The sequence below is a fragment of the Hemiscyllium ocellatum genome, chromosome 31, assembly GCF_020745735.1.
Source record: "Hemiscyllium ocellatum isolate sHemOce1 chromosome 31, sHemOce1.pat.X.cur, whole genome shotgun sequence".
Classification (NCBI taxonomy): Eukaryota; Metazoa; Chordata; class Chondrichthyes; order Orectolobiformes; family Hemiscylliidae; genus Hemiscyllium; species Hemiscyllium ocellatum.
Genome location: NC_083431.1, coordinates 35,763,614 through 35,790,108, shown reverse-complemented (window position 1 = coordinate 35,790,108; position 26,495 = coordinate 35,763,614). Strand labels below are relative to the sequence as shown.

Here is a 26,495-nt window from a genome sequence, read left to right as displayed (position 1 = left end):
CACCTAATGAAAATAATCCTTCAACTATTCCCATAAAAACATACAATTTGGTCACGGGTGCGTTTTGTGTTTGTGGGACAATTTTGTCCAAGAATACTTGGATAGATTATTGATCCAGGACTTTCATTGTGGTCAGGAAAACACAGTAAAAATTCAAACACTATTTCAAAATGAAGTTGAACAGAGCTCTCACCCGTATTGGGAAACAGGGATTTCTTTGAACACAGGTTCTTTCACAGTTAATGCCATCATTGAAGGTCTGGATGCTGCCAGAATGAGGGCTTAAGCTCATATCGTGATCAATCCACTGACCCCACTGCATAAACAAGTGAGTGACCGTTAAATCATTGACCACATCTTCATTGCGTGTTCTCAAGATTTTATTGGACACGTCACGAACCTGGAGAAACAGAAAGTGTTCATTACAGGAAAACAGGACAAAGGTTAATCTATCATCACACCATTTTTATGTCATTATGTTTGCCCCTCTGTGGTATGTTTGCAACTAAGGGGGCATTGATTAAACATGCTGTTCTTTCTGGTAATAAAAATATAAAAATTGCGAACAGGCAATTCAACCTCAAGCCTGCACTCTCATTTAATCAATCATGGCTGGTCTCATTTTGTGCCCACTGCCCATAACCTTTTAGCACATTACTAATTAAAAATGTGTCCAACTCTTCCTCAAATTTGCAGTGTTTTAGCAACCACGGCACTCTGGTTAGTGAATTCCACAGATTCATGACACAGAGAAAAGCAATCCACATTGTTTTTAAATCTGCCACAGCTTAGCCTAAAACTATGAACTCTCATTCTTGTTTGTCCCACAAGGGGTGAACATCTACTTTCCCATCTTATAGATTGCCTCTCAGTCTCCTAAACTCTGGTGAATAAAGGCCTAAATTGCTCATTGTCTCTTTGTAAGACAAGTCTTTCATCACTGGAATTAATCTAGCCAACCCTCTAAAGATACAGCTCCAAAGATAGTTCACAGTTGGCTTTTATTCAAGGTCATTTGTGCATCTCTTCATTCAACAGTCTTTCTAAGTGTGGCTACAAACCTGCAGCTAGTTTGCACTGCATTAAGGAACAGCACTTTATTTTGTGGCTGTGCCCTTTAGGAACTGGGCTTTTTCGACAACTTGTTAAAGGATGCTAAAAGATGAAAAAAAATTAGCTTCATTCCATCTGACTGGATTGGTTTTATTGCTAAGTGAAAGGACACTGTACTAACACACCCACTGCCTGCTTCCTGAAGGTGGGGTTCAATATATTTGAGAGTAGATTTTTCAGTGAACCCCAGATTTATTTCTGTTTGATGTATGAATAGTTACCAGTGGCAGAGTGTATCTTGATACTGGTCTGTTTGGGGTCCAGCCCAGTGGAAGTGAAAACCCATCTTCATAGTGAGGTGGGAGCCATCGGGTGAATGCAATGTGGGATGATCCCAGGCGAGCATTCTTCCTGGAAATCAGGAAAACAAAACATTCATTTCTTTACATGCGGGCACCTGATCCAAAAGAAGAAATTAGTTTGAGGGGAACTGGCACAAACAATATCGCAGTAAAGGACTGACAGCATGTGGCTGCTCGATGTTTCTGCAGGAATTTTCTTTCAATTAACGTAATAATTAACAAATAATGGCATTAAGTAAAAGTCATAAATGATTATTGTCCCTGATCTAAACAGCTCAGGGCCAGTTGTTATTTTGGGAAGGATTACCCACCTCACCTACCCTCCTTTTCCACTGGTTTCATTAAAAAGGGCAGTCACCTTGGGTGGAGAACAGGGAATCAATTAGCAACTAGTCCTTTCCAGCCACTGACAAACTGCTACTCAAAACAGAGGGATCCAAAACTCACCGCATGGGGAATATTGGCCACAGATAGAGTGATAGAGATGTACAGCATGGAAACAGACCCTTCGGTCCAACCCGTCCATGCCGACCAGATATCCCAACCCAATCTAGTCCCACCTGCCAGCACCCGCCCATATCCCTCCAAACCCTTCCTATTCATACACCCATCCAACAGCCTCTTAAATGTTGCAATTGTACCAGCCTCCACCACTTCCTTTGGCAGCTCATTCCATACACGTACCACCCTCTGTGAGAAAAAGGTCTCTTTTATCTCTTTCCCCTCTCACCCTAAACCTATGCCCTCTAGTTCTGGACTCCCCCATTCCAGGGAAAGACTTTGTATATTTATCCTACCCATGTCTCTCATAATTTTGTAAATCTCTATAAGGCCACCCCTCAGCCTCCGATGCTCCAGGGAAAACAACCCCAGCCTGTTCAGCCTCTCCCTATAGCTCAAATCCTCCAACCCTGGCAACATCCTTGTAAATCTTTTCTGAATCCTTTCAACTTTCACAACATCTTTCTGATAGGAAGGAGACTAGAATTGTACGCAATATTCCAACAGTGGCCAAACTAATGTCCTGTACAGCCACAACATGACCTCCCAATTCCTGTACTCGATATGCTGACCAATAAAGGAAAGCATACCAAACACTTTCTTCACTATCCTGTGACTCCACTTTCAAGGAGCTATGAACCTGCACTCCAAGGTCTCTTTGTTCAGCAACACCCCCTAGGACCTTACCATTAAGTGTTTAAGTCCTGCTAAGATTTGCTTTCTCAAAATGCAGCACCTCGCATTTATCTGAATTAAACTCCATCTGCCAATTCTTAGCCCATCTGATCAAGATCCTGTTGTAATCTGAGGTAACCCTCTTTACTGTCCACTACACCTCCAATTTTGGTGTCATCTGCAAATTTATGAACTATATCTCTTATGCTCTCATCCAAATCATTTAAGTAAATGACAAAAAGTAGAGGACGCAGGCCTCCAGTCTGAAAAACAATTCTCCACCACCACCCTCTGTTTTCTATCTTTGAGGCAGATCTGAATCCAAATGGCTAGTTCTCCCTGTATTCCGTGAGATCTAACCTTACTAAATCAGTCTCCCATGGGGAACCTTGTCGAACGTCTTACTGAAATCCATATAGATCACATCTACCGCTCTGCCCTCATCAATCCTCTTTGTTACTTCTTCAAAAAACTCAATCAAGTTTGAGACATGACTTCCCACGCACAAAGCCATGTTGACTATCCCGAATCATTCCTTGTCTTTCCAAATACATGTACATCCCATCCCTCAGGATTCCCTCCAACAACTTGCCCACCACCGAGGTCAGGCTCACTGGCCTATAGTTCCCTGGCTTGTCCTTACCACCCTTCTCAAACAGTGGCACCACGTTTGCCAACCTTCAGTCTTCTGGCATCTCACCTGTGACTATCGATGTTACAAATATCTCAGCAAGAGGCCCAGCAAACACTTCTCTAGCTTCCCACAGAGTTCTCGGGTACACCTGATCAGGTCCTGGGGATTATCCACCTTTACCCATTTCAAGACATCCAGCACTTCCTCCTCTTTAATCTGGACATTTTGCAAGATGTCACCATCTATTTCCCTACACAGTCTATATCTCCCATATCCTTTTCCACAGTAAATACTGTTGCAAAATACTCATTTAGTATCTCCCCCACTTTCTGTGGCTCCACACAAAGGCCGCCTTGCTGATCTTTGAGGGGCCCTATAATCTGCTTGGGGATAGAGATAGACTGAGCAAGTGGGCAAAAACTGGCAGATGGAGTCCAATGTAAGGAAGTGTGAGGTCAGTCATTTGTGAGGAAGAGCTGAAAAGCAGACTGTTACTTACATAGAAGACAGAGAGAGACATCAGAAAAGGTTCAGTGCAGGGCTGGATGGGGCGATCTGGATGTTCTCAAACATGAAATACAAGTTAGCATGCAGGAGCCAAAAATACTTAAGAAAGCAAATGGAATTTTGGTCTTTATTGCTGAGGGGTTGGAGTTTAAAAATAAGGTAAAACTTTTTTATAAGCATACAGCATTCTGTTGAAGCCACACCTGATATGGCAACTGTACCATTCAAGATTGGACATGGTTACAGAGAGTGGTGAACTCGGCCTGGACAATCACAAAGGCCAACCTCCCATCTATAGAATCCATCTAACAGGCCCGCTGTCAAGGAAAGGCCGCCAGCATTCTCAAAGATCCATCCCACCCTGGCAATGCTTTTCTACAACATCTACCATCGGAGAGAAAGTGCAGATGCCCGAACACACGCCCCAGATGGTTTCGAAACATCTTGTACCCTACTGTTGTTAGAATATCGAATGGACTCAAACTCTTAGCATTTCCCTGTACCTGTGTTTTGATTTTGCCGCTGATTACCTATTATTTACTATCTATGCGACTTAACTCTGATCTGCCTGTATTGCTTGCAAGACAAAGCTTTTCACTGTGCCTCGGTACACGTGACAATAAATTCAATTCAATTCACCTAGAGAACTGTGTACAATTTTGGTTCCCATTTTTAAGGAAGGAATTATTGGTACTGGAGACAATTCAAAACAAATTTAACTGGCAGTTCCTGGGATGAATGGGTTGACTTATCAGGAATGACAAAACATGTTAATCATTACTATTTAGGAGAATGATCTTATTTAAATATACAAGATTCTGAGGGGGTCTTGACAGAATGGTTGGAGAGAAAATCTTTAACTAGGCAATATGTTTACAGAATAAGGGAAATCATATAAACTAAAGTGGATGTAAAGGAATTTTTTCTCCTTGACAATAGTGAATGCATGGAAGTCTCAATTGCAGAGAGCTGTTGAGACAAAATCCTTAAGTATTTAAAGAAGGATTGGATGGAATTTTGTAATATCAGGAGTTCAGGGCAATGAGAACTATGTTAGAGGAGTTGAGGCTTGAGATATATCAGTCATGACTTTTTTGAATGGTTGACAGGCCTGAGGAAACAAACAGCCTCCTCTTGCTTCTGCTGCATATCTTTTATAGCTGTTAATTTGGGAGAGGCAAAATACATTTTATATGTTGCTTATCCTTGGGATTAAGGTATTAAGGTAAAAGTAACCCTTGTCACAAATGTGGAAGGCATCATTTGTAAAAACAACTGCAACAATAGAGATAATATTAGATATTCGAGAGGGAGAGAGAGAGAGAGGGAGAGAGAGAGAGAGGGGGAGAGAGAGAGAGAGGGGGAGAGAGAGAGAGAGGGGGAGAGAGAGAGAGGGAGAGAAAATGTTAGGAGATGAAAATAAAGTATAAATGGAGACTGCGCAGCTCAGAAGGAGGAACTATTCAGTGGCCTAGCACTTCCATATCCTAGGCTCAATATTTCCAGAGTCCCCGAAGAATCTCTTCTTATTCACTGAGATGTTGCTGATTAATATGATTGTCAACAAACATAGGGATATCAGCTAACTTTATTCTTGTATCTAGATCTGGTCAGCTTGGAGGAGTTGTTTCCATGCCGTACAGCTCTATGACATATGCTTGCTTTGTTTCCATGAAAGCAGGCCCCTTGTCTGGCTTCAATGGTCTGCCTTTGCCCAGAAAAGCCTGAGGAACTTTGAATCTATATTTTTGAAACTTGTCTTCACAATGACAAGCCACTCTGCAATATTGTCTGTCTTTTCCCCTCTATCTGTTCATCTGCTGCTGAAAGGATGTTGTTATCTCAGAATCCATGCTTGAAACATACTCTTCAAATTGACAATACTTCAACCTCAACACATTTTATCCATTTTCTTTCAGTATACTTCTATGCGACACTTTGGGATAGTTTTCCATGTTAAGGCCACTATATCAATGCAAGTTGCTTTGTCTGAAGCCTGAAGTATGGCAGAGTCTAAAGATTCCTTCAGTCTGCAGCTTGTGGAGGCTGAAACCTCTCATTACTTTGTGCTGGCTTCTGAAGCTGCTGCTAACCAGTTGTAGGCCTGTCCTTTGGGAGTGTATGAGAAAACATCATCCAATCACTACATGATAAAAGAATATTGACCATCCTCTGCAGAAATGACAGAAATGGAACACACTCACTTCCTTTATTCAGAAGAGTATAGCTTTCTTCATGGTTTTTTTGTGTGTGCTCATAATTCAAAGTTTATCAACACATGTTAATTAGAATGGAGATAAAGAAATGTAGACATTCATCAAATGCCTCCCTCAGGTGTTGCTATTGCATCGTCAGCTGAATCCAGATTTCTATTTCACACATAATTTGTAGATCTTCGACTGATGTTATCTCTGGTGCATTGTTTTGAAGAGTTGATCTGAATGTCTTTTCCACACTACAATGTCTCTTGTCTATAGGGGACCAATCCAGTGTGTACATTTGGTGGACTGTCCCTTTAAAAGTCCACTCATATGACATACTGATGACATCATTGAACATTTTGCATGGGAGCAGGGTAGTTTAACCTTGATACCTTTAAAATAAACATCTCCTTCATAAAGCTCCTTCATTAAACACTTTGGCCATTTGTCAATTCAGTACCTTAGTGAAGAATAGCACAACACTGTTCAAACATTCAGTGGTCTCAGGAAAAGGACAGTGACAGATGATGTCTAAGTCAATGAGAAAAGTAAATACACACATGAAGAACACTGACAGCCATAAAGGAATTGACATCTTCTAGAACATCTTACCTACCAAGTGTGGTATACACGATTGTCAATATCGTGGATATTTTCATTCCAGGAATCTCTAATGTGAAGTGGGGTGTGTGTGTGTGTGTGTGAGGGGGGGAGCGTGGAATGTTGTATGTTTGTGTGTGTTTGTTGGACTGTCACTTTAAGAGTCCATTCATGTGATATAATGATGTCATCTGCCATTTCGGGTGAAAAGAGTTTGGCCTAACTTTACTGTCTGTTGAGTAAACGGACAGCAAGGTTAGACCAGATGGCATCATTACGTCATATGATTGGATTCACATGTTCAGCTCCACCTGTTAAACATTTTGACTTCCTGGTGCTTCTTGGAACTTAACAAAGTGGTCAGGTAGCAGCATCAGTTCCTACCTGTTGTTGCACACAGAGGTGAAAGTCCTGTATCGGTCTGAAAAACAGTCATATTTACATATCGGAGGTTGACGTATGGCCTGACAGCCTGTGACACGTGCAATGGTATCCAGGTCAACTTGTGTTAATAAATCTGCAGGAAACACACATTCGTTAACCAGTTATGATCTCTGAGAAATTCACTCATTAATTCTACCAGTTAAATAACCAGTTCAATAGGAGTCCCCGTATTTATAGTTGGTAAATTCTTGGTTAGATAACGGTGCAGACATTCACAACACTCCATGTTCTGTCTGTTGCTTTGTGCCACTGTGTGGTTTGCTGTTTGCACCACTAGGGGTTTGATCTCTGATCCACATAACTATGTATGAGGTACTTTCCCCAGCTCCCAAACAGGCTGCTTCCGGGGATGTTTATGAGAGTACAGCCTCTCACATTGGTCAACAGCTAGAACTGGTACCCAGGAAATCTACCCTGATCCTGCTCCTGCTGAAAGGATGAGACAGACTGACTGCAGAGCATTGGGGCAGGTATCTGATGCAAGAAGCAAGTCTTGAACTGAGCAATCCAGTAAAATGCAGGGTAAGCTGCTGAAATTCAGACAGGATATTGCCTCTCGGTTTACTGAATTCAATCACCAGCGCTGTTCCGCCTTGGCTCACACTCACCCTGACCCCTGCCTGCACCATCCTCCTGCAAACCCAACTTTTCTGAGTCATCCTCACATAGCTCAGTTTGTTATGGATTTGTAAAATCACAGGGATTTCTAAAACCAACCCATCATTCACTGGGAATGTTAGAAGGAGGAGACTGGGCCGATGGAAGCCCATCTGTATCTGCTCCAGGTCCCAGTCCCTTGTTCTCTAACTGACCTGTTGCATTCAGTGAGCGTTTGTGGACTCGATGGACATGCTGCTGAATGAGGCGCAGTGTGTATTCCATGTACTCTGCTGACCGCACAGCAACCCTGGTTTTTGCCACTGGGTGTTTGAAGAAACGCAGGAGGTCACCAGCATTCAAGGATCTTTTGCTCAGATGCTGTTTTTGGCTGGAAAATAATAGACACAGATCAGACAGAGATAACGAGGAATTCAGATCCTGACTCAGACTATAGCCATCGCACGTTACAACGAACAAGCTCAGTGTTTAACGTCAGTGATGGAGATCCACTCACTGACTAATGGCTTGGATAAGAGCATGTGTGCACTATGTGCAAGTTTTCTGATGATACAAAGCTGGGCACTAAAGCAAGCTGCAAGGTGGTTGGAAATAAGGCAGCAATAGGTAAAGCAATTGTATAAGGCTTTGTGTTAAAAGGTGAGAATTATGTTGGCACTCAGAGGGATTTAGGTACCCGAGAGAATGACAAATAGAAAGTACAACAAGCAAGTTGTGAGGTTTTTGACTGATTTGGGATTCTTTGGACTTGAGAGAGATGAGCATTTAATATTGTAGAATTAAACAATCTAGATATTTTAGTGATAGCTTTTCTAATCTAGCTCCAGCTTTTCTTCTATCTCCATCTACTGGTGCTGCTCAATATGGCAGTTTCAAGTGAACGCTACAAATTGCAGCTTTAACGTAGTACTGTTTCAACACTATACAATAGAGAAGGGAAGTTGTATGCTGGCATTTTGTCCTAAGGGGTTGCATTATAATATTGTAGAGGTCTTGCTGTAACAGCAGCTGGAGAACCATGCATTTTTCACTTCATTAACGATGTGGGCGGCACGGTGGCACAGTGGTTAGCACTGCTGCCTCACAGCGCCGGAGACCCGGGTTCAATTCCCGACTCAGGCGACTGACTGTGTGGAGTTTGCATGTTCTCCCCGTGTCTGCGTGGGTTTCCTCCAGGTGCTCCGGTTTCCTCCCACAGTCCAAAGATGTGCAGGTCAGGTGAATTGGCCATGCTAAATTGCCCGTAGTGTTAGGTAAGGGGTAAATGTAGTGGTATGGTGGGTTGCGCTTCGGCGGGTCGGTGTGGATTTGTTGGGCCGAAGGGCCTGTTTCCACACTAAGTCTAATCTAATCTAACCAAAAACAAATGTCTGTAATAAAGACACGCTAATTTGATTCCTAGCACGTGCTTTGAGAAGAAGGTGAGTAGAATAGGTACGTTTTGACTTGGTCATGTATGAATGTAGCATGATATTACAAACATGTGTATCGTTCTCTAAAGATTGCAAATAAACTGTTTCTGCCACTTGGAGTGCCCAGAGCTCAGGTTTATAGGCCCAGAATAAGGTTAATCAATTAGCACAATACCAGATCTTTGAGTGAATTAGCACACCAAAAAACTGATCAAAGATGGCAGACATGAAATATTCACTTTTTCTCTGTACAAAAGCTGCCATACCTGCTGAGTATTTTCAACATGTTCTTTATTTCAAATTGACAGTCTCTACTGAAATTTGCTCTTCACAAAATAGATGTTCTTTGCATTGCGAATATGATAACCCTTGTTCCATATAAATTTAAGGAGTTGAGCTCTTTATGGAGAACCCAACCGGACACTGCTACATTAACAAAGAACCCACCTCACTCTGGTCTCCTTGTACGCTTTGTCCACCAGTTCAATGGCTTCCCGTACAGCTCTTTGTACAAATGGACTGCCCAAGGGTTTGTCGTCATCTACAGTAGAAACACAACACCTCTTAGTCACAGTGTCAGTAGGGACATAAAAGCATTCTTCAAATAAAAGGGATGGAAGGATTGAGTGAAAAGCTGAACACATGGAAGTATTGCAAAACTGTTAAAGTGAAACTAACAACCTGTTAATGTACTGAAATACTTTTACTTTCTTCTTTAATCTACAGTGTTAGACAATGAAACTAAAGTAATTTGGGAACAATCTCCATCATTTAAAGAAAATGGTAGGGTACATCTTAAAATCCTATTGAGAGAGGGACAGGAGAGGATATAGACACACAAGGTTAAATAGAAGCTTTGTACATATTAAGCCATATCCTTCACCAGTATTCTCTGCTACAACTACTTTCCCAAAACACCAATTGCCTCACTCTCAACAATTATTTATGTATTAGAATCATTAAAATGACACAGCCCAGAAGGAGAGCATTTGGATCATCTTGTCCATGCCAACCCAAAGACACCCAGGTGCCCTTTCTAATATCATCTCCCTGCACACGGCCCAAAGCACTGCAGTTTACAGCAGGTAAAGTGCAAATCTGGGTTACTCTTTAAAAGAGTTTAGGGTGTCTGCCATCACCACTAACTCTGCAGTGAATGCCAAATACCCACCTCCCTTTACATAAAGAAACTTTCACCTCACATCCCCTCGGATCCTTCTGCCACTCAGTTTGAATCAATGACTCTGGTTGTTGAACTCACTGGGAAGGGAAACAGTTTCCTCTAGTCCATTCTACTTTTCACAATTTTATATATCACCATCATGTCACCCCTCAGTCTTCTCTGTTCCAAGGAAAGCAATCCCAAACTCTTCAATCACTCATCATAGCTACAATTCTTCAGCCCTGACAACACATTAGTAAATCTTCTCTGCACTCTCTCCAGGCAATTACGTCCTTCCTGTAAGTGGTGACCAGATCTGCACACAATACTCCAGCTGTGGCCTCAGTAGTGTCTTCCATAGTTTTGTCATTATATCCTGACTTTTGTATTCTATATCTCTGCTAATGATGGAGATCATTCCATATACCTTCATTACAACCTCCCACAGCCTCCATTAGTGACGACCTTCTTGACACTGACATTTTTTACAAACCCACCGACTCCCACACCTGGATTACACCTCTTCCCACCCTACCTCTTGCAAAAATGCCATCCCGTATTCCCAATTCCTCCGCCTCTGCCATATCTGCTCCCAGGAGGACCAGTTCCACCACAGAACACACCAGATGGCCTCCTTCTTTAGAGACCGCAATTTCCCTTCCCACATGGTTAAAGATGCCCTCCAACGCATCTCGTCCACATCCCGCACCTCCACCCTCAGACCCCACCCCTCCAACCGTAACAAGGACAGAACGCCCCTGGTGCTCACCTTCCACCCTACCAACCTTTGCATAAAGTAAATCATCCGCCGACATTTCTGCCACCTCCAAAAAGACCCCACCATCAGGGATATATTTCCCTCCCCACCCCTTTCTGCCTTTCACAAAGACTGTTCCCTCCGTGACTAACTGGTCAGATCCACGTCCTCCTACAACCCACCCTCCCATCCTGGCACCTTCCCCTGCCACCACAGAGGAACTGCAAAATCTGCGCCCACACCTCCTCCCTCACCTCCATCCAAGGCCCTAAAGGAGCCTTCCACATCCATCAAAGTTTTACCCGCACATCCACTAATATCATTTATTGCATCCGTTGTTCCCGATGCGCTCTCCTCTACATTGGGGAGATTGGACGTCTCCTAGCAGAGCGCTTTAGGGAACATCTCCGGGACACCCGCACCCATCAACCACACCGCCCCGTGGCCCAACATTTCAACTCCCCCTCCCACTCTGCCGAAGACATGGAGGTCCTGGGCCTCCTTCACCACCGCTCCCTCACCACCAGATGCCTGGAGGAAGAACGCGTCATCTTCCGCGTTGGACCAATTCAACCCCAGGACATCAATGTGGACTTCAACAGTTTCCACATTTCCCCTTCCCCCACCTCACCCCAGTTCCAAACTTCCAGCTCAGCACTGTCCCCATGACTTGTCCTACCTGCCTATCTTCTTTTCCACCTATCCACTCCACCCTCCTCCCTGACCTATCACCTTCATCCCCTCCCCCACTCACCTATTGTACTCTTTGCTACTTTCTCCCCACTCCCATCCTCCTCTCACTTATCTCTCCACACTTCAGGCTCTCAGCCTTTATTCCTGATGAAGGGCTTTTGCCCGAAACGTCAATTTTACTGCTCCTCGGATGCTGCCTGAACTGCTGTGCTCTTCCAGCACCACTAATCCAGAATCTGGTTTTCAGCATCTGCAGTCATTGTTTTTACCTCGTTGATTTTAACCCTACTGCGAATCCTCTTGCAAGGATGCCTGCCTTGAAGAAGTTTTCCTCCTCTCTCTACAAGAATCTCAGGGAGTCCCTATCCCACTGCAACTCCCAGGTCATTTCCTCTGCCCTGAAGCTCTTCAACCATGTCGTGAAACAAACTCGCTCCCACAGCCACATTTGCTTCCTCAGTGCCTGCCTCCGTAACCAACTCATCCCACACGGACTCCGGACCACCTTTAAACCAGCAGAGTTTGGACCCGAACAGGACAAACAGTACAGACTACAGATTCAAAAACACCTGCAAGAGTTCTCTTTCAGGATCCACCGATCCACGCTTGCAGCAATGCGCCGGCACCTAACCTCTCTACAGTCAGCCCTGCCTCAGCTGAGGGCCACACTCTCTCAGAATTGCAAAGGGCCCACTCTGTACTACATCCTCAGAAGAATTCATACTCTCAACAAACAGTATTTCAATCTCAAACATCAAAAACTGTAAGTACAACAAGCTTTTATCCACCCACCTCCATAACCAGCGCTCCTCAAACATTCCAGAAGATTCTCCCGGCCTCTGGAACTGCTCAGATGCCATTAGCCATAAGACCATAAGACATAGGAGTGGAAGTAAGGCCATTCGGCCCATCGAGTCCAGTCCGCCATTCAATCATGGCTGATGGGCATTTCAACTCCACTTACCAGCGTTCTCCCCGTAGCCCTTAATTCCTCGAGACAACAAGAATCCATCAATCTTGGCCTTGAAGACATTTAGCGTCCCGGCCTCCACTGCACTCTGTGGCAATGAATTCCACAGGTCCACCACTCTCTGGCTGAAGAAGTGTCTCCGCATTTCTGTTCTGAATTGACCCCCTCTAATTCTAAGGCTGTGTCCACGGGTCCTAGTCTCCTCGCCTAATGGAAACAATTTCCTAGCGTCCACCCTTTCCAAGCCATGTATTATCTTGTACGTCTCTATTAAGTCTCCCCTCAATCTTCTAAACTCCAACGAATACAATCCCAGGATCCTCAGCCGTTCCTCATATGTTAGACTTGCCATTCCAGGGATCATCCGTGTGAATCTCCGTTGGACATGTTCCAGTGTCAATATGTCCTTCCTGAGGTGTGGGGACCAAAACTGGACACAGTACTCCAAATGGGCCTAACCAGAGCTTTATAAAGTCTCAGTAGCACATCTCTGCTTTTATATTCCAACCCTCTTGAGATAAAAGACAACAGCCATGTGGCTGGTGCAGCTACCACCCCCATGCTGATTGATGCTGTCACTTCTGTCCCCATCATGGCCACTCCCACAACCACTTCTGCCCCTCACAATTCCTCATGTATCACACGCGACATCACTTCCGCTCCTCACATCATCGCTAATGCCACACGCTCAGTGACTTCCCCCACCCCTACTTCTGTGTCTGCCACCACTTCCACCCCCACCAACGCCACTCACCTGCATTCGGCTGACACGCCTCCCAACAGATCCCACTGTCACCATTCCCGGCCCCCTAAATCCTGAGGGGAGCACCACCCCTGCACATGACTCCACCCCCATTCCCCCCACCATCACATCTACTCCAGTTACCAGTGCCGCCCCCACTCCCAGCTCCACACCTACATCAGATCCCAGCTCCCAGCCCTGCCGAGTTTTCACCATCCCTCCAGACCTTCCCCTCACTGAGGGCAAACGATCAGTCCTCAGCAAAGGACTCACCTTCATCCCCCTCCGTCCACGCATCAATGAATTTAATACATGCCGTGACGTTGAACATTCTTCCTCCGCCTTCGCTTCCGAACTCACTTTCACAGTCAGGACTCCCGCCCACCTTCCGAGGACCCCTTTGCACACACTGCATCCACCTGGACACCCCCCGTTGGCCTATTACCTGCCCTCGACCTCTTCATTTCCAACTGCCGCCGGGACATTAAACCGCCTCAACCTGTCTACCCCCTCCCCCACTCCAACCTCTCACCCTCACAACACGCAGCCCTCCAATCCCTCTGCTCCAATCCCAACCTCACCATCAAGCCAGCAGATAAAGGGGGCACAGGGGTAGTCTGGCGCACTGACCTCTACACTGCTGAAGTCAAACGCCAACTCGAGGACACCTCTTCCTACCGCCCCCTCGACCATGACCCCACCCCCCATCACCAAACCATCATCTCGCAGACCATACAGAACCTTATCACCTCAGGAGATCTCCTACCCACAGCTTCCAACCTCAGTCCGGGAACCCCGCACTGCCCGGTTATACCTCCTTTCCAAGATTCACAAGCCTGACCACCCTGGCCGACCCATTGTCTCAGCATGCTCCTGCCCCACTAAACTCATTTCTACCTACCTCGACACTGTCCTATCCCCCCCAGTCCAGGAACTCCCCACATACGTTCGAGACACCACCCACTCCCACCACCTCCAAGACTTCCGTTTCCCCTGCCCCCAATGCCTCATCTTCACCATGGATATCCAATCCCTCTACACCTCCATCCGCCATGACCAGGGCCTCAAGCCCTCCGTTTTTTTTCTCTCCCGACGTCCCCAACAGTACCCTTCCACCGACACTCATTCATTTGGCCGAACTGGTCCTCACCCTCAACAATTTCTCCTTCGAATCCTCCCACTTCCTCCAGACCAAGGGGTAGCCATGGGCACACGTATGGACCCCAGCTATGCCTGTCTCTTTGTTGGCTATGTAGAACAGTCGATCTTCCGTAATTACACTGGCACCACTCCCCACCTCTTCCTCCGCTACATTGATGACAGCATTGGCGCCACCTCGTGCTCCCGCGAGGAGGTTGAGCAATTCATCAACTTCACCAACACATTCCACCCTGACCTTAAATTTACCTGGACCATCTCTGACACCTCCCTCACCTTCCTGAATGTCTCCATCTCCATTAATGATGACCGACTTGACACTGACATTATTTACAAACCCACCGACTCCCACAGCTACCTGGATTACACCTCTTCCCACCCTACCTCTTGCAAAAATGCCATCCCGTATTCCCAATTCCTCCGCCTCCGCCGTATCTGCTCCCAGAAGGACCAGTTCCACCACAGAACACACCAGATAGCTTCCTTCTTTAAGACCACAATTTCCCTTCCCATTACCTGCACATCCACTAATATCATTTATTGCATCTGTTGCTCCCGATGCGCTCTCCTCTACATTGGGGAGACTGGACACCTCCTAGCAGAGCGCTTTAGGGAACATCACCGGGACACCCACACCAATCAACCACACCGCCCTGTGGCCCAACATTTCAACTCCCCCTCCCACTCTGCCGAGGACATGCAGGTCCTGGGCCTCCTTCACCTCCGTTCCCTCACCACCAGACGCCTGGAGGAAGAACGCCTCATCTTCCACCTCGGAACAGTTCAACCCCAGGGCATCAATGTGGACTTCAACAGTTTCCTCATTTCCCCTTCCCCCACCTCACTTCAGTTCCAAACTTCCAGCTCAGCACTGTTACCATGATTTGTCCTACCTGCCTATCTTCTTTTCCACCTATCCACTCCACCCTCCTCCTGCTCCCGACCTATCACCTTCATCCCCTTCCCCACTCATCTATTGTACTCTATGCTACTTTCTCCCCACCCCCACCCTCCTCTCTCTCCACGCTTATCTCTCCACGCTTCAGGCTCTCTGCCTGTATTTTTGATGAAGAGCTTTTGCCCGAAACGTCGATTTTACTGCTCCTCGGATGCTGTCTGAACTGCTGTGCTCTTCCAGCACCACTAATCCAGAATCTGGTTTCCAGCATCTGCAGTCATTGTTTTTAACCTACCTTTGTTACAACCTTACCTACCTGTCCAGTTACCTTGAAGGACCTGTGCACTTGCATGCTCAAGATCTTCCGCTTCATCAACGCCTCTCAGTATATTTCATGATTTGGTGATGCCGATGTTGGACTGGGGTGTACAAAGTTAAAAATCACACAACACCAGGTTATAGTCCAACAGGTTTAATTGGAAGCACACTAGCTTTTGGAGCGACTCTCCTTCATCAGGTGATTCATCAAACAGTCACCTGGTGAAGGAGCGTCGCTCCGAAAGCAGGTGTGCTTCCAATTAAACTTGTTGGACTATAACCTGGTGTTGTGTGATTTTTAACCCATTTAATTGTGTATTTCTGGTTTACTGCTTGACCTATCTCACACTTATCCGAATTGAGCGCCATCTGCCACTTTCCTGGCCTCTCCACTAATCCACCTATATAATTTCGGAGCAATTTCTCTGTAGTCTGCAAATTTCCCAATTGTGTCCCTTATGTCAAGTCCAAATCGTTAATGTGTAAAACAAACAGCAAGGGTGCCAACACTGAGCTCTATGGAGCACTATTTGAAACAGCTTTTTATTTGCAAGGGCAGCCATTGAACATTATTCTTTTTTTCTCTGTTATTAAGTTGAATTGAATTTTAATTTAAGTTGACTTTGGATTCAATTACTGTTTGTTCTGTGGGCTTTTACCTTTATGGCCAGTCTGCCATGTTGGACCTTGTCAAATGCTTTACTAAAATTCATTTCTGCACAACTCTCATTGAATTCTTTGTGTGTGTGACAAGGATGATCGATCAGATTTATAAAGCATGACCTTCCCTTCACAAGAGCTGACTAGTCCATGCCTTTCTAAGTGATAGTTTATACAATCTCTCAGGATTGATTCTAACAATTTGTCCACTGCTGAAGTAAGATTAAATGGCTTATAATTTATTGGCATTTCCATTGTACCTTTTATAAACAATGGAACACATTTGCATTCCTCCAGTCCAACACCTCACCTGCGTGTATTGAAGTTTAGAAAATAATCCTCACAGTATCTGTTATTTCCTTCCTTTCCTTCAATATTCTAGCAATAATCTATTCAGCCGTGGCAACTTATCCACTTTCCAGGATTCCAATTCCTTTAACACTTCCTCTTGCATTATTATTACCTTGTCCAATATTTCACAGTACTCCTCTCGGATTACCATATCTGCATCATACATTTCCCTTGTGAATACAGAGACAAAATATTGGTTTAAAGTTCTTCCCATAATCTCTGCATCTTCACACAAGTTTCCTTCTTCATCTCTGATAGGTCCCACTTTTTCCTTAACTATCCTCTTGCTCCTTATATGCTAATAAAACATCTTTTTTAGGTTTTCATTTATCTTGATGGCTAATATTTTTACATGCCCTTGCTCTGATTTACTTTTCTTTAAACTTAATCCCTGTGCTGTCTGTATTCCTATAGGCTTTCTGCAGTGTTAAGTTTTTTTTGTGAATACCATAGGCTTTCTTTTTCTGTTTAATCTTGCCCTGTATTTTTGTCATAGCTTTCAGAACTAACAAACGTCCAAAAGACATAAGTGAAAAGTGTGATGGAATAATCCCCATTTACCTGGATGGATGCAGCTCTATAAACACTCAAGAAGCTCAAGACTATCCACACCAAAGCAGCACACTTCATTGGCACTACATTCACAACCATTGATGTTCATTTCCAATACCACTGATGCACATTAGCAGCAGTGTGTGCCGTCCACCAGATGAACTTTAGAAATTCACCAAGGCTTCTTAGACAGCATCTTCCAAATCTATATCCATTATATCTAGAAGGACAAGGTCAATAGATACAGGGGAACACCATCATCTGAAAGTTCCAGTCCAAGCCACACAACACCCTGACTTGGAAATTCATCACTGTTCCTTCACTGTCATTGGGTCAAAACCTGGAAATAACTTCCTTCACCAAGAAAGCAGCTCACCATTACCTTCTCAATGGTAATGGAAGATATATCCTTTCCTCAGCAAAATCCACATCTCATGACTGAATAAAAAACATTACAACACCTCTTGCCTGCACTGCTGATTGGTGAGCTTCTTCTCTCATCTAACAATTATAGCCTCACTGTCTCCCCCTCAATGTCAGTCCCAGTCTCACCCTCTAAATGACAGCTCCACCCTGTCAATGACAGCCTAGTTCCTCCGTGTACTGTCAGTTAAAGCCCCTTCCTGGCTCACTATCAATCGCAACTGTCTCCCTTTTACACTATCAATCACAATTCTTCCCTTCTGCACATGTTCCTCTCTCCTGCAGAATACAACTTAATTGAACACATTGGCCCATGATTGTAGCATTTGCTGTAAATTCATTCAAAATTAATTTGAATTTAGTTAATTCGTAAGCACTGGATATATCAAGCAGGTAACCCACAGTCATTGAAGTCATGCAAACAATTCCTGCTGTGTTATAATAATTAATTAATTGACCAGCAGTCACTTGAAAACAGAAGAAATGAGCAATGCATTAAAGCGTTCAATTGATCTGCTGCCTTTCTATGAAAGTTCTGATAAACTGTTTGTTTCCTGTGAGTCATATTCTGTCATGATGTTGGAGGTTAACGTATTGAAATAACTAATCAATTGGCGATTTATATTTATTATCTCATCATGAGTTATGATCTTGTTCAGCTTGTTTGGTAACTTCAGTGTAATTTCATCTTGGCATATCCATTTCATCTTCCTGGAGACTTGCAGTGCAGTTATATCCTCACTAGAAAGTGAGGATTCAAGGGTTCCCTCTCTTGTACCAGATCTATGTCTGAATAAGTTGATTAAAAATATCAATCCTTCACATACTGGGTACATATCACTTTTGCTTGCAGAAAGAAACTCCAAGCTTGAATGTAGCTTACATTTTACTTTAGTGAAACATCTAATGGATCCGAATTTTGCAGAAGTTAATATGACTCATGACTAAACTTATCAATGCCATAAATATCTTTATTTAAAACCTTTTAAATTTAAGAAATAAGTAATGAATATCATTAGAGTCAGATTAAATCCCTTTATTATTATGTATTATTTTTGGTGTAACTGTTCATGTCTTTGCTTCAAGCTTACTTATGGGGAGAAATTTCCATTAGCATGTCCTGTCAAGAAAAGCTTTGCATTTATTTAATTTTGATTATTAAGAGGCTATTCTATACCATTAACACAGGAGTCTTCTTACATTTGCTTGTTCACTTCCCTAAGCCATTTCCCACAGGACACAAAAACTTTTGCACACCTGATTTAGCCTGAGGCAAATATGAAGAATTGGGCTCAGTTTAGAACATAGAATGCAGAAACGTACTGCACAGAACAGGCCCTTCGGCCCACAATGTTGTGCCTCGGATTAATCCTAATCTAAAATAAAATGACCTAACATATACATCCTTCAATTCACTGCTGTCCATGTACACGTCCAGCAGTCACTTAAATGTCCCTAATGACTCTGCTTCCACCACCACCGCTGGCAACGTGTTCCATGCATTCACAACTCTCTGCATAAAAAAAACACTATCTTCCTCCTAACACCTTAAAACTGTGATCCCTTGTGACAATCAATCCTGCTCTGGGGAAAGGTCTCTGGTTATCGACTCTGTCCAAGCTGCTCATTACCTTGTATATTTCAATCATGTCACCTCTATTCCCCCTTCTCTCCAGAGAGAAAAGTCTGAGTTTAGTTAATCTTTCTTTGTAAAAGAAGCCCTCCAGTCCAGGCAGCATCCTGGTAAACCTTCTTTGTACCCTCTCCAAAGCCTCCACACCTTTCCTATAGTAGGGCAACCAGAATTGGACACCATATTCCAAGTGTGGTCTCACCAGGGAGCTGCAGCAAAACCTCGCAGCTCTTAAACTCGATTCCCCTGTTAATGAAAGCCAAAACACTATATGCTTTCTTAACAACCCTATCCACTTGAGTGGCAACTTGGAGGGATCTATGCACTTGAACACTAAAATCACACTGTTCCTCCACCTGCCAGGAATCCTGTCTTTAATCCTATATCCAGTATTCAAGTTCAACCTTCCAAAATGCATCACTTTGCATTTATCCAGGTTGAACACCATCTGCCATTTCTCAGCCCAGCTCTGCATTCTGTCAATGTCTTGTTATAGTCTGCAAAAGCCCTTGATACAATCAACGGCACCTCCAATCTTTGTGTCATCGGCAATTTGCCCGACTGTACCATGCTAAATGTTAATGATGTGAATTGTTAGTTTAGACTCTTACCTGCATGAGCTTTCTCATTCTGAAGCAGGACAAATGCAGTGAGGAGCACGGATAGAGACCATAGAGGTGCCATTCTGAAAGATCCACATTCAGACAATGTGTCAGGGATTGTACATACAGATCAATGATATAGTAAAACTTGAAGATATAAAGTGAACATTTCTGCAAGGCCATCCATATTTCCCAGTGCAGACTGATATTTTTTAAGAACCCCAACAGTGTGGAATCAGGACAATTAGCTCAATAAGTCCACATTGGAATCTAGAGGGGAATCCACCCAGACCCATTCCCTTAATCTATTATAATACATTTCCCCTGGACTAACCTACAAAGCAATCTTTCATGGCCAATTCCCCTAACCTGCATATGTTTGGAGTGTAGGAGGAAAGCCACACAGCCAAAGGAGAACGTGCAAACTCCACATAGACCCCATCACCCAAGGCTAGATTTGAGCCCAGGTCTGTGGTGCTATGTGCTAACAGGCAACAGTGCTAACCACTGAGCCACCATGCCACCCTTTAGAAGCAGACACACCACAGCACACACATACATAGAAACGTGTCAAGACAAATAGGTACAAACATATACACACGCAACTTGGATTACTTGCAAAGCACTGACATTTCATTTTTAGCTATTTATCTCCAGAAATAGAGAATATATTTTTTCAACTAACTACACTTTAACAATATTAGTAATAGAGAGCTTCAGTAAAATGGTCACGGAGTTCTCTTCCAAATTAAATGACAAGAATGAAATGTCAGGTCTACCAATTACTGGATTAGAAGTCTGAAAACTACTTGACAATGTCAATGACATTGACATTGTACTCTATTGACAAACCTTTGAAAACTCAGATTGTGTAATTAAAGTTCATTATTTTTCTTTCTAGCTTGTGAATAGGAAAATATGTCTGGCATCAACATCAACAACCCCACCTAATTCCAACTCCTTTCAAGAGCATACTTTCATGCTATCAATCAGAGATATTGTCACTGTTGAACAAAGATTTCGAGCCGTTGGGGACAGCAGTAAATATAGCAGTGACAAATCAGATCAAATTACTTAAAAAAAGAGACCCCGGGCAAGGTTTAAGGTGAGAGGGGAAAGCTATAAAAGAGACTTAAAGTGCAACTTTTTTACGCAGAAGGTGGTCTGTCTAAGAATGAGCTGCCAGAGGATGTGGCAGAGGCTAGTACAATTGCAACATTTAAGAGGCATTGGGATGGGTATATGAATAGGATGGGTTTGGAGGGATATGGGCTGGGTGCTGGCAGGTGGGACTAGATTGGGTTGGGATATCTGGTCAGCATGTATGGGTTGGACCAAAGGGTCTGTTTCCATGCTGTACATCTCTATGACTCTAATAGAACATTTTATGACAATTTGTAAAACTAACTGATTTGCACAAGCAGCATCCTTTCTTTGAGCATTGTCTCTTTCAACATTGTTCTGCACATTCTCACATTTGATCATCCCCTTCCCAAACAATTTGCTTCAAGACTTGGAAGTTGTCCCACCCATGGGGGAAGCACGTTCAAAGATTGATCAAGTTTGAACTTGACTGGATAGTCAGAGGCACCTAAGACCAGGAGCTAGGTATTTAACATTAAAAGGGTAAAACTCAAAAAAACTATTAAAAATGCTTCTAGGGTTTAATGATGAGTGCAGGATCTTTTAATATATAACTCTGAGTATGCAGGATAAATAAATTTCTCAGCAAATAATTTCCTAAATGCATGATCAAATTACAAGAGAAATCAAGAGTAAAATAGACTTTTCCCAGTTCTGGAGAGAGAAAATACAAACATTTCCTCAGATGATTCCAAGACTAAACAGTAACATGTAAAGGGTGATCAGAAGACTGAAGGAGAACACAACAAAAGGCACTGGCTAGGTGAAGAATAACAAATAATTTCTGTACTTAAGAGTAAAAACATGCTTAAATGAAGAATTAATTCAGAATAGTAAGTATCTGAATATCAAATCTTCAAATATTCAAAAGGAAAATGACAGGCAATCAGAGTTTCCCAAATAGAACAAATCTCTTATAATCAGATGACACTCACCTTCAAACCTCCAACACCTACTGTTAGGATAGTTCTGAAACCCTGGTTTATAAATCATTCCTACTGTTTAACTATTTGCATAAAAGGAGGACACATCCTAGTTTGACAAGATTCTAAGCAAATCTAAAATTAATTTCAACTGCGAAAGATATGTTATCATTGATCTCATTGGAATGAGGATGTTTTTTTTCTTTAAACAGATGCAATTCATCAAAAAAAATTGTAGTGAAATGCCAAAGATCCTTAACACTTGCAGTACCAACATTTAGTAGATTAGGTATAATTGGATGGCTTGGATCTTCCTATTGTAGCAATCTAGACAGGAATTGCCAATCAGTAATGAAGTTTAGCTGTTATTAATGTGATAGCAGCACGCTTAAATAAAGCAGGAATTGTGAAAGGGAAATCCTATTTTTTCAGTTCGGTCATGGAATGTGGGCTCGCTAGCATTTATTGCCTGACCCTTGAGGAGGTGGTGGTGAGCTGCCTTCTTGAACTGCTGCAATCCATTTGTTTTAAGTAAACCCACAATGATATCAGGGAGAAGTTCCAGGAGTTTTACCTCATGAAAGTACTGATGCAACTGACTTCTTAGAAATTAACAGAGAAATTGAAAACTTTTTTGGGTAGTTACTGGCATTAGCAACCTGCCCCATAGGTCCGGAAGTCTGATTTACGGTTTAACACTTTGGATAGTTCGAACTAATGGTTACCCGGGAAAAACTAGAGGAATTAGCTTAATTCCTGAGTAACTGTTAAACCAGCTGACAACAACTGCTACACACCCCCTACATCCTCACAACAACCCTCCAATAAACACATCATACTGACTTCACTCAGGTCTACCCTCTTCACTCCTCTCCTAGATCCATAACCCCTTCCCCAACTCCTCTGACACCCTCCAACATAGTTTCACCTGGTCCAATACCTCTCCACCAGATCCTGACACCATCTCCCAGAACTCCTCCTCTCCACAAAGACCTGATTCCCAACTCCCTGATAATTACATCCTATGCCCCAACCAATCCCCCAAACGCCCTCCTCCCTGAATGCCTCCAGGCCAGACCCGACTTACACTAACTGCCTTACCCATCCAGAATATCACCTTAACCCTTATCTACTTAACTATTACCCTACCCATTCTGCTACCTTCCCCACCTGCAACTCTACCCATTTGCCAGGCTATCCTCCTACTCAATTTCCTCGCTCACTTGTACTCATTTACTAGAAATCATTAAATAACAAAACTAATTCTAATTGCAAAATCATTAACATTTTACAATATGCTTACAATTAATCAGTTAATATAACATTAAATAGTTAACAGAAACAAAACAAGAATAAAAAGCTATGTAATAGCATATGGGCGGCACAGTGGCTCAGTGGTTAGCACTGCTGCCTCACAGCACCAGGGACTCCGTTTCAGTTTCAGCCTCAGGCGACTGACTGTGTGGAGTTTGCACATTCTCGCCTGCATGGGCTTCCTCCCACAGTTCAAAGATGTGCAGGTTAGGTGAATTGCCATGCTAAATTGCCCATAGTGTTCAGGGATGTGCAGGTTAGGTGCATTAGTCAGGGGCAAATGTTGCATAATACAGTATGGAATGGATCTGGGTGGATTACTGTTTGGGGGGGGGGGAGGGTCGATGTTGACTTGTGGGGCTGAATGGCCTGTTTCCACATTGTGGGGATTCTATGAACTAAAAACTGCAACAGAAATTTCATCACTGATGATCTTAAGGGCCAATCCCGGGCCTTTTGGTATCATAATGAGCATGCCTTCACTTCCCTTGCACAGTATCAAGGCCTAGACAGCAAGCTCTGATGGAGGTTTTGGGATTGGCCCAACTCACTGGCCTAGCAATACAGGTTAAGACAGCTATTCATAGAGTCATACAGCATGGAAGCAGACCCTTCAGTCCAACCAGTTCATGCCAAACATAATCCCAACTAAACTAGTCCCACCTGCCTGCTCCTGGCCCTAAACCTTTCCTATTCATGTACTCTCTCTGTATAAAATAATTGCCCCTCATGTATTTTGTAAATCTCTGTCCTCTCACCTTAAAAATGTGTGTCCTAGTCTTGAAATCCCCCATCTTAGGGAAAAGACATCCACCGTTAACTCTATCTATACCCCTCATTGTTTCATAAACTTCTATAAGGTCACCTGTCAACCTCCTATGTTCCAGCCTAACCCGCCTTTCTTTCTAACTCAAACTTTCTATACCTGGCAACATCCTGGTAAATCTCTTCAGAACTCTTTTCAGCTTGATAATATCCTTCCTATAACTGGGCAACCAGAACTGGACACAGTATTCCAGAAGAGGTCTCATCAATGTCCTGTACAAATTCAACATGAATTCCTAATTCCTATACTCAAAGGACTGAGCAATGAAAGCAAGCATGCCAAATGCCTTCTTAACTATCCTGTCTCCATGTGACACAAACTTCAAAGAATTATGAACCTGAATTTCTACATCTATCTGTTCTACAACCTGTCATACTGATCTTATCAATACCACCCACAACACAGGGATGAATGATAAAAATAAGTCACAATTATTAAACAAGACACTTATGTATCCTGTTCCTCCCCCAAATCTAAATGTTGATCAAGTACCACAACGTTCTACCTTGTACTGTATTGTATGCCTGGGAGAATGGTGCTGCTGTCATTCGCTAATAATCCAGTGCAAGTTTCTCATGCCAACTTCTGTATTTTTAAGATCAATGATTCATCAAGTGTGAAGATACTATGGCTTTTAAGAGGTGTATTTTGTCCTGTTTTTGTTTTGAACAGAGGTCTTCAGACAGAGGCAGTGAGCTGTCTATTGGTGGCCAATAAAGTAAACAGCTTGTGAGGTCTGGGTTTTTTTTAAACAGTGAACAATAGAAGCATCCTGAATGGGTGGAGTGAAGCTCCCACAGAATTAGGATTTTTAATTTTAGTTTTTCAGTAACAGATACTGAGATCTTGAAGCTTGATATGGGAGTTATATTTTTCTGTCACGGTAACACTAAAAGCTAGAGCCAATCTAATTTACTGAATTTGTCTTTGTATAAGGGTGTGTTTATGGGATGTTATTATGTTGGAATAGTTACTGTTTATTAAATAATCTATCTTCTTGTTAAGTATTTTAATGGAGTGGTTATTCCAATTTCTTTTTTCTTTTGTTGCATCTTAACTATAGTGTTTGAATAAAGTTTGTTTTGCTTAGCATCAAGTAGTTTGGCCAATTGAATTGCATCTAGAGCACAACATCTTCTACTTCCCTTTTAAAATAATAAAAGGTTAGTGTCTATCTTCTGAATATATTTTGAGGGTGTTTGGTCTTGTCCATAACACAAACTATTGCCTAACAGAGTCAGACTAACCAAATTATACCTATCAATATTTCAGACTCCTCCATCACTATCTCTGTGTTCATCCTGTTTCACCACCAAAACAGACCAACTTGTTTACACTGGCACCTCCAAATCAGACCTACTTAAGGTTGCAGAGTGAGTTTCAACACTTGACTGTGTTGGGGCCCCATGGAATCTCATGGTGACAGGTCAAATCGAATTGTCATTTATCACCTTCTCCTGGCTGTTGATTTGGTATTCCTCCATTTGTACCATTTGGAAGGACACAGCCTAATCTCTGAATGTAGACCTGTGATGCCCATCACCCAGATTAAATTAATGATACCACACCTACTGAGTCCTGAAGCATATTGTTTTTACCAAAATCTTTGCAATGCAATTATAGATTCATAATCGCAATAAACAAAGACACGGAAAGGGAAATGGGGCCTGATCAATTTATTACCTTTTAAAATATGTAGTTGCTAGAGGTAAATAAACAACAAGTCGTGGATGTAACATATTGGATTTCCAACAGGCAAACGTTAATTTTTTAAAAATTGACTCATGTAATTGCCAGCAATATTTCAGCACAGGTCGAACACTCATTAATTGACAAGAATCAGACATTAGAGATCCATTGCAGGCTGCAACTAGTGAAATGCCAAAAGAATCAAGGCTGGGGACTCAACAATTTGCAAGCCATGCTAATGACTTAGACAAAGAAATTCAGAGACCAATTGTATGTAAGTTTGCTGCTGACGCAGAGTTAGGTGGAAATATGAAAAGGTCTGTGAATCTTTAGAATTCTTTATTCTAGAGATCTGTGCATGTTCCATGAATACATTCAAGCTGATCTTTGGTCTCTTAAATGTTAAGAGCAGGTCAAGACCAAGTGAAACTTCACTGTTTTCAACTTCTTGGTGGTTGTAACAAGTACTTAAATTACTTCATAGCCCTCACCCAAATCTTTTCCAATAAAATGTCATTTACTCTCTTTAATATAGCAGTAAACAGCCAAATACAGTGTTTCCTTGGGTTAAAAATGAATAATGTTATTATCCTGAGTGAAATTATAAAGATACAGCATCAAGTATAAGGCTCTGTGAAATTACATAGGGCTTCAAATGTGCAAAATACAATGTG

At 42.9% G+C, this 26,495-nt stretch overlaps 1 protein-coding gene across 1 annotated transcript in view; it reads right to left on the bottom strand.

The window, feature by feature from the left end:
- The window catches only part of LOC132830279 (eosinophil peroxidase-like), a 46,803-nt gene extending 24,718 nt beyond the window's left edge, over window positions 1-22,085 (bottom strand). Inside the window, exons 1-7 of the mRNA XM_060847824.1 lie at window positions 22,005-22,085; window positions 19,936-20,009; window positions 9,455-9,548; window positions 7,790-7,965; window positions 6,918-7,050; window positions 1,335-1,464; window positions 194-400 (exon numbers count right to left, since the gene is read on the bottom strand). Of these exons, the coding sequence (XP_060703807.1) occupies window positions 194-400; window positions 1,335-1,464; window positions 6,918-7,050; window positions 7,790-7,965; window positions 9,455-9,548; window positions 19,936-20,008 (813 nt within the window). The 5' untranslated portion in view covers window position 20,009; window positions 22,005-22,085. The remainder of the gene's footprint in view (window positions 1-193; window positions 401-1,334; window positions 1,465-6,917; window positions 7,051-7,789; window positions 7,966-9,454; window positions 9,549-19,935; window positions 20,010-22,004) is intronic.
- Window positions 22,086-26,495: the final 4,410 nt, after the last annotated feature.